Source organism: Etheostoma spectabile, chromosome 17 (genome assembly GCF_008692095.1).
Source record: "Etheostoma spectabile isolate EspeVRDwgs_2016 chromosome 17, UIUC_Espe_1.0, whole genome shotgun sequence".
In the NCBI taxonomy this organism is placed as follows: Eukaryota; Metazoa; Chordata; class Actinopteri; order Perciformes; family Percidae; genus Etheostoma; species Etheostoma spectabile.
The window spans coordinates 1,648,130-1,659,929 of NC_045749.1; the positions used below are offsets into that span (position 1 = coordinate 1,648,130).

Genomic DNA, 11,800 nt, shown 5'->3' on the forward strand with positions numbered 1-11,800 from the left:
ACACACACACGATGTATGGACATATACAGTTCAGGGGCAAGGCAAGTTTACACTAGACCTAGAAGTATGTACAGTACGTGAGATGCCAGCCGGTGCAAAGAAACAAAGATTTGTGCTGTTTCAGAAATGTCTGCAAGTCTGATATTTCAAGTTTCTACTAGGAGAATGATATAGTGTGTCTCTAGTGTGAACCCAAGGTCCCTCAAGGTTCCCGCGATACAGTTATCTGAGGTCTTTGCAGCATTAGATGTACTGTTCACTTTAAAGGCTGCGCACACAGTGGTGCTTTTAGCAAGCTGCAGTAACTCACATGTGAGATTGAGCGTTTGATAAAGCATAAGGTTGTTACTCTGCACTTGTTGAAACGCAGGCCTACTGAAGACATAGGTCTACATCTTGAAAAACAAGCCCAAAATAATTAGTTGAATTTTTAAAAACACTAGCTAGCCACTGTAGGCCTTCACAAACATCGCCTCAACAGGAGGAAATAGTGCATTTGCCGGGGACTAATTGAAATGGCGAATGATTCCACATTTGGAGCAGGAATGTTGGATTGAGTCAAAATACATGAATGGAATAAAGGAATAAATGAAGGAACATGTGATGAACATGTCATTGTTGAGATACGAAAATCTGCAATATTACAAGCCTTTTCCTACTATTTTTCAACTATGATCATCTCTGTGCTGAATTGTTATACGTGTACATTGGAAATGCAGCAAATATTCATAGCCACTGTATCTGAGCAATTGTTCTGTGATATGATAACTAGCTAGGTAATATTTTCAAATGATGACATTAGCTTTTGTGTGGGAAACAAAGTGTCTCCCCTGTGCTTTCTGACCACGGTGAGACATCTGCAGCAGGAGAAGTTAACCCACTCCTTGATTTCACGTTGTTTATGGAGAAGGAGAACCAGGAAATGAGTCGGGGGGGGGGATAAAACGCTACCAAGCCACAGCCGAGAGACGTGTGTCGCCGCAACACGTAGTTACATCTTTCGAGAGGTGCACATCAGGCTACGGCGGAGGGTCCGGCGTAGACGCAGAGGGGTCTGAGGGGGTACGCCGTCGATTCGATGCAGAAGCATAAAATTGCCTTTAGTGTCGTGGTTCTGGTGTGTTTCAGTTAAAGGTCCCATGGCGTGAAAATGTCACTTTATGATTTTTTTTTTTTTTTTTTAACATTAGTATGAGTTCCCCCAGCCTGCCTATGGTCCCCCAGTGGCTAGAAATGGTGATAGGTGTAAACCGAGCCCTGGGTATCCTGCTCTGCCTTTGAGAAAATGAAAGCTCAGATGGGCCGATCTGGAATCATGCCCCTTATGACATCATAAGGAACAAAGTTACCTCCCCTTTCTCTGCCCGCCCAGAGAATTTGGCCCACCAATGAAAACGAGAGAGACCCTCCACCTTTTCTTTTTTTTTTTTCAAATTGGCCATTATAAATGTGTCGGGCTCTACTAGTGAGTCAGCAAAAATGTCAGCATTGATGATTGTTTATGTTACTGTTATGCTTTTCTTCTATGAGACCACTAAACCGCCAGGCTTGATTAAAGACTGACAGTAAGACATCGTCTTTGACAAAACAAACACGCACACATATACAGTATATATATATATATATATACACACATGCTATAATTGGGTGAGTTGTGTTATGCATGATGTCATCATATGCCTGCCTGTTATCATATGCTGCTTAATATTATACATAAAGCTCCTTAAGCTCTGTATTCACACATCAGACATATTTCTGTGCAGAACTGCATTTCTCTGGTCCCCAGCAACATTGTTATAGTGATCTTACTGTGCTTCATGTTGTTATGTTCTCTATGATCAGTGTTTCAGTGCATACTTGCTGATGACATATATACCTTCGAATCCCATTCATGTCAACAAACTCAACAGAAAACTGGCTTAGTGTTGTTGTAGGCTCCTTCACTGCAAGCTACAATCAAAATCTAGCCATGACATTAGGGAAATGTAAGGCCACTTTAACTGCAAATACATGAAGGTATCAAGTTGTTTTACAGATGTTTGGCCAAACTACACTTCAAGAAGGTGTAAAGGAGTAGTAGGCCCTATATTGTGTAAATGGTATGTCTGCTAGAATGCTGCATTCATGTGTCATCTTGCATACAGGAAGATTGACTATATTTAGCCTATTGAAAGTGATGCTGCACAATCAGATGTGTGACTTTAAAAATTGTCTGAAAAAACAGCAGGGGCGCCTTTTATTGCTTTTTTTGGCTAATAAAGCTTCCCACCAGCATATAGTATGGACACGGAAATCCCCCCCCCCCAAATCCCACTATCAAAACAAATTCTCAACTCGTGAGAACAACAGCTTTTCATTAATATGTCGTGGTATCTTGGGATATTTCAATACGATCGTTTAGGCCTGTGCCCTGTGGGATTAGTGAGGTTGCTAAAATATAGCAGGTGAACACAGTCGCAGATCCCCCCCCCATCCCTTTTGCAGCAGGAGAGCCGTGGAGCCGTGGAGCCGGGGAGCCGGGGAGCCAGGGAGGGGGGCTGTTGTACACTCACCGCGGGCGTAGACGCAGGCGTCGCGGATAGCCTTGTGCTTGTGGCCGGACGCGTCTTTCTGCAGCTTCCGCAGGATGTCCTCCATGCTGGCTCCAAACAAACAGGGACAGGCGGTTTTGTAACTCGGAGACCAGAGACACGCCGTGCGGGTTTTGGTCCGTGGTGGCTTTTTTTAAGGTCGCAGTGACAGCGGCAGCATCCCTGACCCCCCCTGATGAAGGCGATGATTCAGCCAATGATGTCAGGCCTGCCGCCAACCCTCCGGAGGTGGAACAAGGAAGCGAATCTTGTTATTGTTTTATTTTATTTTTTAAATCCACCGCTTTGTCTTCCTTGTCTTGACATCGGACTAACCCTCATTATAAACTGTCACGGTGGATAAATTCAATGAATAAACGCCCTTCTCTCATCTTCGTCGGCCATGTCCGTGTCTCCGTGTTTTGAAATCCGTTCCGGTTGATACTTGGGATCTTCGCGGGGTCCAGATCCGGGTCCTTTAATCCATCATATGAAGCTGCTGTTGGCATGCCGGGAATACACCACAGCGCTGCTCAGAGGCTGCCGCTAAGAAAGGGGGATTTCCTTCCAACCTGGCAACACAGTATTTACACCGTTTCAATGCGAGGAAGCTTGAAACTGTGGCGGAGGAGTCACTGGGATGGGATTTTTCCCGTTTCCTGGGCGACAGGTGGAGGAAGTTTACACAGACTTTCCTTCAGAATAAAAGACCACTTGAATTTACATAAAGTAAAAAAAATTAAAATACCATGTATGGTAAATATATATATATATATATATATATATATATATATATAAATATATATTATATTATTATATATATATACACCCCTGTAGGGATTGGTTAGTATAGTATGTATTTATAGTAGTATACACACATCCTGACAGGCTCTTCTTCCTTAATGTAATTAAATTAGGGTTAAGTAAATTAAATAGTTATATGTATAATTATATATATATGTATATATAATATATATAAATATATATATATATATAAAGTATTATAAATAATTGAATACAGTACATAACTATTTAACATTAAGGAAGAAGAGCATGTAGGGACTAGTGTAGTATGTGCTGCATATATTATATATGCATATATATATATATATATATATATATATATATATATAACTGTGTATATTTGTGTTTTTGTGTGAGTTATTTGTTTCTGTATTTATTGTTTGTTTATTTTATATTCATGTTTGATGTGCCTATTAAGATCAATACTCTGTTGTCATGTCAACACAGTTGATTGGAATTTGTCTCGGTGCCAGACAGGTAAAAAAAGCTAATACATACAAAGAACATGCAGTCCATAAAAAACAATCACATGTAGAGTCATTTAAACCTAGAAAAAGCTGTTTTTCTTTTTATTGCAGTTTTTATTGTATTTCTTCTTATAATTTCTGTAGAGCTGACTTTAAGAGCAACAAGAACTACAAAATACTATCGACAGTACTATCAACGGTTGGGAATTAAATAAATAAAAATACCATACTAAAAGGTTGACATTGCCATTACATTTCTTTAAAAGAAAATCCCGGTATAGCCAACCATGACACTTTTCATATTATAATTTGAAAAGTCGGATCAACAATAACTCACAATCCCCCATGTGTTTTCTTTTAGTTTGTTTTTATAATATTACACCCTAGGCTTCCGGCTCGATTGAGTGATTTTTTTAGAACATAACTAACTTTATAACATACAAAACATCAATTAGCCTCACTTCTTCATATTATATAAGTTATACTAACATATTGGTGACCTCTAAAATAGATCTGGTGTATGACAATCAGAACAGCAGGTACAGTCAGAACTGAAAATGAACAAAGCACCCACATCCTGGGGAATGTGTGTGTGTGTGTGTGTGTGTGTGTGTGTGTTATCGATCTTGATGATGCATGCTGCACTTTTGAATTAGTTATACATTTATCCTGAAACGTGCTATTGATCGTTACTGCTTTCTAGAGGTGGACAGTAACTAAGTTCATGTACTCAAGTACAGCACTTAAAGTCCGTGTTGCAGGGTTTATTTTATAATGAATTTGTGCAATTTCCTTGTTGGTAATAAACATTGAAACTGTTATCCATTGTATTTGATATTGTTAGGTATCAAAAAACGGAATATCATACAAAAAAGTAGGTCTTATTTTACAGCGGTTTGCCATGATTCTCCTTTCCCCCACAATGCATTGCATTACGTCACGTTGGGGAGCCAACCATGGATGAATTAAGAGAACAGACCAAAGCCCGTTACATGTAGACACTGCTTAATTGTGAGGGTACACAAGTCACAAAGGCTGGAAACTACTGTTTTAGAGTGAAGCTCAAAAGGCATTTTTGGAGATACAACTTCCAGTGGATCAAATTACAGTGAACTTTAACCACACTGTTCGCCAGGAGCCTCCAGGCAACTCCTCGATGGCCTCTACAAGGCCCCGGACCCCAGTCTGAGAACCACGGCTCTTAAAAAAAAATCATTTTCAAAACATAATTAAACGGTTGAATATTATAATGTATAGGACTTGTAAAATACATGCAAATGCATAACACTGTGCAATGCATCTCCTGTAAATACATATACACATCTCTTACTGAGAAAAAAAGGGAATTCCAGCACCACAGTAGAAATCACCAGCAGCAACAACATGCAGCAGAGGCGTATGGCCACTTGATGGCGCTACTATCCAAGGCCATCCACGGCATCAGTATCGTGCACACGAATGGGGTTATCATACGATTATTGTGTTCAGATTAGAAAATGATGAAAAGGCTTCGGGAGCAGTTTGGGGTCCTGCTCTGACCTCCAACAGCGTAAATCTCATTTTAAAAGTGGGGTGACGGTAGACTGTACCTCTTTCCCTAACTCTTAAACTCTAATGCCTTTGCTTGAGCTGTAAGTAGCAGAAATGATTGGAGGAGGAGGAGGAGGAGGAATTGAGGGAAATCAGCACTTTGGCTCCCTCACCTTGGCTGTAGAACCACATGATCTTTAAAATGACTCAAGGTGGATGTATTGGATGTAGTCACAATGTCTTGTTGCTGTATAGTTGTTTCTTCTGTAATAAGATATTGTGTCGGGGAAGGACTATAAGCCTTATGCTCCTGCCTGCTCCTTCTGGACTCATCCTTTTTATTTTTTATGAAATCATATTGATTAATCTGTTTTGTGTTTTATCCTCGTGTTTCATCTGATTTTTCTCATTTTTCTTTTTCAGTATGTCGTTTGTTCGAGATGAATAAAAAAGGTTTTAAAAAATCTAATTATACATATATATGTAATTATTACCTGTTTCAATGAAAAAAAACTACTTAACCATCCTGTGTCTTAAGTGAAATGATTGAAGTCAACCATGGAAAATAGATAGATATATGAGACTGTGCTGTTACCTTCCAAACATATGGCAGAATTCTCTTTATTTCCTTTTCTTGGATGAATTATTTGTTTAATAGTAGCAATTTTCTTCAATGCCAAGCGACTGCCCACTCTTTCACACCATAATTTATTGTCCATTCTGTATTATCTCAGCCTTTGCCATTATCTGTCTGTGCCTGTGTGTGTGTATGCGTGTGCCTGTGCCTGTCTGTCTGTGCCCGTGTGTGTGTATGCGTGTGCGTGTGTGTGTGGAGGGAGAAATTCAAAACCAAAATAAATTTGATATCTACAGAACATGTCGTCATTCGGCGCAATTACGCACGGTGATCCATGGACACAGATTGTCCTTGCCAAGACATTCCCAATAGAATGAACCCCAAAGAGGCCCCGAAAGACGTTGTCTTTGCGCTCGTTTGTTTACAGCAGACATCCGGCAGCCTACAGGCTCCCCAACATGTCTTCTCTTTGACTACTTCTGAGAGATGTATTTGCGCGCACTTTGGTTTTTAAGCTTCTATCTTTCTACACATGCAGCTGAAAAGTAGGATGGTTGCCAGGGTGGACAACATGAATAAAATCCTATTTTATAGGTCAGGTATTTTGGGAATATGCCTGCAGCGTGCCACGTGCGTAATGACGAGAATGCCTCTAAATAGAGGAATTAAGGCCTCGAGGCTTTAAAAAGGGAAAGAGAGCATGTCAGAGTTTACCGGGGGGCGGGCTGTAGAAAAGAAATTACTCATTTCTCACATCAACACAGGTCCGGCACATCCGTGCGAGTCTGTGTCACAACCGGACGGGTCTCCAAGTCCATGGATAAAAAGGAACAGAACGCACTAGAATGTTTGTTGTGGGAGACAGTAACGGAACCTTCGGTAGTGGCAACATAAGGTCGTCATTCATGATAGAGGACAGAGCCGGTGGTGGAGATCCCGGGGGCTCCACCAACATCATGATCTTGGAGGCTTTTGCGCCACGGCTGCTGAAGTTTGCGCAGGGCGCCGCAGAGGCAGCAGCGGCAGCAACGACGTCTCCATCCACTTCCAGTCCGCCGCAGGTCATGGAGATGGAGACGAACGGGACCCGGTGCGGCGAGCATATTCTGAGCTACGGCTGGTTTGAGAAAGTCCTGATCGGCGGAGTCCTCACCATGCTCACACTGTCCACCATCTGCGGGAACTTACTGGTGGTCATCTCCGTGTGTTTTGTCAAAAAGCTGCGCCAGCCGTCCAACTATCTAATCGTTTCGCTTGCCGTGGCGGACCTGTCAGTGGCCCTGGCGGTGATGCCTTTCGTCAGTATCACGGACTTGATCGGTGGCCAGTGGATATTCGGACAGTTCTTTTGCAACGTTTTTATCGCCATGGATGTGATGTGCTGCACCGCGTCCATCATGAGTCTGTGCGTAATCAGCATTGACAGGTGAGATGATCAATGTGTCCAACAATCACACGATATAAAGATACTTGATCAGTAATTAGACAAAAAAGACAAAAGGGCACATGCAAAACTTATTAGTAGTATTTGTTCATATGATTGATTATTAAACTTTTACGCATGGCAGTCTTGGAACCAGACTCTCCGAATTTTGGCAACATACTGTTCCTATTTAATCCCATTATTTCCTACACGCAATATTCTCATAATAGTAAAATGCCATTACCCTGTCTGAAAGGGGATTTTGACTCTCGGTCCTCCTGAAGCATGGGGTTTGTGTGAGGGAGGAGCGCAGAGGCTCACTGAAGTACAGTGTCTCGCTCAAGGGCACTTTGACAAAATTGGTAGAGACAAAGTGGCTGATGAGGGGATCAAACCTGTGACGTTTCGGCTTGGTTCTTTGTCCACTTTGCTTCATATTCCTTTCTTACTGTTTAAATAGAATAAAAGAATCAGAGTGGGTGTTGAAAGCCTTCAGCAGCAGCACGCAGTAAATGCCTCTCAGATTCCCCCAAATCTGAAGTTGAAATTCCTGTAAGAATTGATTTAATCTTTTGCAGGCATAATTTTGATAGAATTATGAAATCATTTATTGAACAAACACGTGCCTATATAGTGGCTGTGGGCTTGTGGGATAAATCCAGTATGAAAATTGTTTAAACAGTATTTTTCCAGTGAGACTTTCAAGTGTGAAGGACTGTGAGCTGTCCTTGGGTCAGCTTTATTTAACACTGATCACATATGGTCTTTCTTAGCATCGGGTTTTTAATCTGGGGGCTGCATATGGCAACCACAGATTGTTGTTTAGCACCTTGCTCAAAGGCACCTTGTTGAGAGTGGGGGAGCATTACTTACTCAGGGTAGAATAAGGCAATGCAAGACAACTTTATTCATTTTGCACATTCAACAACCATCAATTCAAACACCTTACATAAAATCATTAAATAGCTATAAACAAATACTTAATACCATTAATTAAAGACAATATAAACTAAAAACTAAAAAATAGAATAAGAATATTGTAGTGTACTATAGTGCAGTGTAATTGTAATTCTTTGAAAGACAGGGAGCCAGAGTAAAGACTTCAGAACTGAAGGGATGTGATGTACTTTCTTGGTTTTAGTGAGGATTCGAGTAGTTCTGACTCAGCTGCAGCTGTCCGATATTTTAGGGAGACCTGTAAAGACCCCGTTACAGTAGTCAAGTCTACTGTAGATAAAAGCATGGACATGGTTTTCCACATCCTGCTGAGACATAAGTCCTTCAACCCTTGATATAGTCTTAAGGTGATAGTATGCAGACTTCGTAGTTGTCTTAATGTGGCTGTTAAAAATTCAGGTCTGAGTCCATGACTACATCAACATTTCTGGCTTTGTCCGCTGTTTTTTGTATTGCAGATGAAAGCTGAGCGCTCACTTTTAATCCTTCCTCTTTAGCTCCAGAAATGACTATCTCCGTTTTGTCTTTGTTTTATTAAATTTTTGATTTGTTCAATGCACCTACTCAGTGTTTGTATTGGACCATAGTCCCCTGGTGATCCTTCCCATTATTATGGTAATTGATTTTGGTTTTTTTCCTCATATTCTGAGTATGTGGAAGCAGGCAAATGGCGCTATGCAGTTTTGGCTATTTCTTCGCGGTTTTCTCTCTTTTTGCTTACAGGTTTCTCTATAGAGCCCCACCCCCCCCCCCCACACACCACACACACACACAACACACACAGGTTTCTCTATAGAGCTCCCCCTACAGTTTCTCTATAAAGATCCTCCTACAGATTTCTCTATAGAGCCCCCCCCCCCCCCACACACACAGGTTTCTCTATAAGCTTTTTTTGCTGGCTCAGCTATGACGACAGTGTGAAAAACTCCATCGCTACCTTGTTTGCCAGTTCCTGAATGGGCGTATGTGTGCAGTGCCGTGAAGCAATTTTTCGCGAGACCTGGACGACAGCCACAGTTCGACTGTAAAAAAAGTCAAATAACCATTCTAATGATTCCTAAGCTGTTCAGTTAATGTGAATTAAGTTCAAAAATGAAAAAAAACTGCATCATTACCCTTTAATCAGAAGGGGCCCCAGATTGGAGCCTTGGGGAACTCTGCATGTCATACTTGTCCACTAAGATGTGTAATTACCTAACAAAGTAATACTTGTTCTTTAAATAGGATTCAAACCAGTTTAGTACTGGGCCAGAAAGTCCAACCCAGTATTCCAGTCAGTCTAGTAATACACTACGGTCGGCTGGATCAAATGTTGCACTAAAATCAAGTAATACTAACATTGAAATTTTGCCACTGTCTGTATTAAAGCGGATGCCAATGAAGACCATACCCCTCCTGTTGTCCTCTGGTCAAATTTGACCCCTTTTAAAAAATGTCTATATCAGAAATATGGCATTCTTGTGGCTGGGTTGGTTCAATGGTAGAGCAGGTGCACATATACAAAGAGGTTTGTTCCTCAACGCAGAAGACCAGGGTTTGAGTCCAACCTGTGACGATTTCCTGCATGTCTTCCCCTCTTTCTCACCTAGCTGTCCTGTCCATTAAAGGCAGAAAACCCTAAAAAGAATCTTAAAGAAAAGAAACATTTTTTTAACCAAATTACCACAAACAAATGTATGGATTCCATGCAATGCTCTTTGCAAATACAACTGATCACATTCATGTTTATTAATCAAAATAATTCATAATTTCTGCTTTATTAACTCAATATTTAGGTATAATTCTATACAAATGAGGGTTATTGACCATGGATTCCAAAAAGTAGTGTAAAACTAGTCGTAGTAAGGTGGTGGTAGTGAAATCCCCAAAACATAAACAATGCGTTGAAAATGTCAAATTTCAAAAAAAGGGTAAAAAAAAAATTAGTGTTAATCTTTTTGACCCTGGAGGACAACACAAGGGTTAATATGAGCAGTCTCTGTGCTAGTGTGGTCAAAAACCTGACTGCAACACATCAAAACAGTCTTTTGTGTTAAAAATGGAAAAAGTGAAATTTGTCTGTCTGTTTATGAAACCTTTCATCCGTACATATTTTTCTCTGTAGGTATCTGGGTATCACGAAACCGCTGACGTATCCTGTCCGGCAAAACGGCTGCTGCATGGCCAAGATGGTTCTGTCAGTGTGGCTCCTCTCAGCCTCCATCACCCTCCCCCCTCTGTTTGGCTGGGCACAGAACGTCAATGACGGCAGAGTCTGCCTCATCAGCCAGGACTTTGGCTACACCGTCTACTCTACAGCTGTGGCGTTCTACATCCCCATGTCAGTGATGTTGATCATGTACCACAGGATCTACCGGGCGGCCAAACTCAGCGCTGCCAAGCACAACATCACCGGCTTCCCCAGGGAAGGAGAGTACAGCGAAGGGGTGGATGCTCGGAGGGAAAGAGGACAGCATGAGGCTCACCGGCCAGCTGTATCAGGAGAAACAGGAAGTGTTGAAGGGACGGAGGCTGAACTGGAAGCTGAGGAAGAGGAGGAGAGCTTGGACTGCGTGGCGGCGGCGTTGAAGCTCCAGCGCGAGGTGGAGGAGGAGTGCAGCACGCGTGTTTCCCGCCTCCTCAAGACCGGTGAACACCACCAGCGCCGGAAGAGGAAAAACCAGTCCATCTTCAAACGGGAGCAGAAGGCGGCGGCCACTCTGGGCATCGTGGTCGGAGCCTTCACCTTCTGCTGGCTTCCGTTCTTCTTGGTGTCCACGGCCAGGCCGTTTGTCTGCGGAGTGGAGTGCAGCTGCGTGCCGCTCTGGCTGGAGAGAACTCTGTTGTGGCTCGGATACGCCAACTCCCTCATTAATCCCTTCATTTACGCATTTTTTAACCGTGATCTGAGGACCACCTACAGTAACCTCTTGCGGTGCCGCTACAGGAACATCAATCGAAAACTGTCAGCAGCTGGCATGCACGAGGCTCTGAAACTGGTGGAGAAGCTGTAGGTCTGCCAATCAGACACCACCAGAGACAACTGCCAGGGAAAATGCCCACTGGGGCTTAGACTGTGGCCCAAGGCCACCACCCTGCCAGAATGGTTATTTCCCAAAATGTGTACAATGATTGCTGAAGCAAGACAGGGTGTCTGTGATTAAATGGATACACACAAAGGAACACGGAAGAAGCCCAAAAAAAGATTTTGTCTGGAGATTGTGAAAGAAAACGAGGGACGGTTTAAGTCAGTGGCGAGGAATTCATATTGTCTGAATAGTGGCAAGGCAGCTTTATTTCTATAGCACATTTCAGCGACAGGGCAATTCAAAGTGCTTAACATAAATAAATTACAATAATAAAAGTTACAGTGCAGTACAAGAAATGAAACATTAAAGAGCAGTTAAAAACAGTTAAACATATAAAAGCTGATAAAACAGCAGATTTTAGGCTCCTAGAATGGGACAGTGTATAAGCCGCCCCCCCACACGTT

The 11,800-nt window shown here is 42.0% G+C and overlaps 2 protein-coding genes and 1 long non-coding RNA gene across 3 annotated transcripts in view; 2 read left to right on the plus strand and 1 right to left on the minus strand.

The window, feature by feature from the left end:
* The window catches only part of LOC116705192 (uncharacterized), a 19,741-nt gene extending 17,269 nt beyond the window's left edge, over window positions 1-2,472 (plus strand). The window contains exon 3 of the long non-coding RNA XR_004335874.1: window positions 2,461-2,472. This is a non-coding gene — a long non-coding RNA (uncharacterized LOC116705192). The remainder of the gene's footprint in view (window positions 1-2,460) is intronic.
* The window catches only part of arfgef3 (ARFGEF family member 3), an 83,306-nt gene extending 80,104 nt beyond the window's left edge, over window positions 1-3,202 (minus strand). Inside the window, 1 exon segment of the mRNA XM_032541139.1 lies at window positions 2,553-3,202. Within this exon segment, the coding sequence (XP_032397030.1) occupies window positions 2,553-2,637 (85 nt within the window). The 5' untranslated portion in view covers window positions 2,638-3,202.
* Window positions 3,203-6,394: 3,192 nt separating this feature from the next.
* Window positions 6,395-11,534, plus strand: LOC116705189 (5-hydroxytryptamine receptor 7). The gene is made up of 2 exons (XM_032541138.1): window positions 6,395-7,374; window positions 10,433-11,534. The coding sequence occupies exons 1-2, from the start codon at window positions 6,794-6,796 to the stop codon at window positions 11,319-11,321; spliced, it is 1,470 nt and encodes a 489-aa protein (XP_032397029.1). The 5' UTR covers window positions 6,395-6,793; the 3' UTR covers window positions 11,322-11,534.
* Window positions 11,535-11,800: the final 266 nt, after the last annotated feature.

Coding starts and splice junctions, on each gene's coding strand:
- LOC116705189 (XM_032541138.1), top strand. CDS start 6,794: ATGTTTGTTGTGGGAGACAGTAACGGAACCTTCGGTAGTGGCAACATA. Junction 7,375..10,432: donor TGCGTAATCAGCATTGACAG/GTGAGATGATCA, acceptor TTTTCTCTGTAG/GTATCTGGGTATCACGAAAC.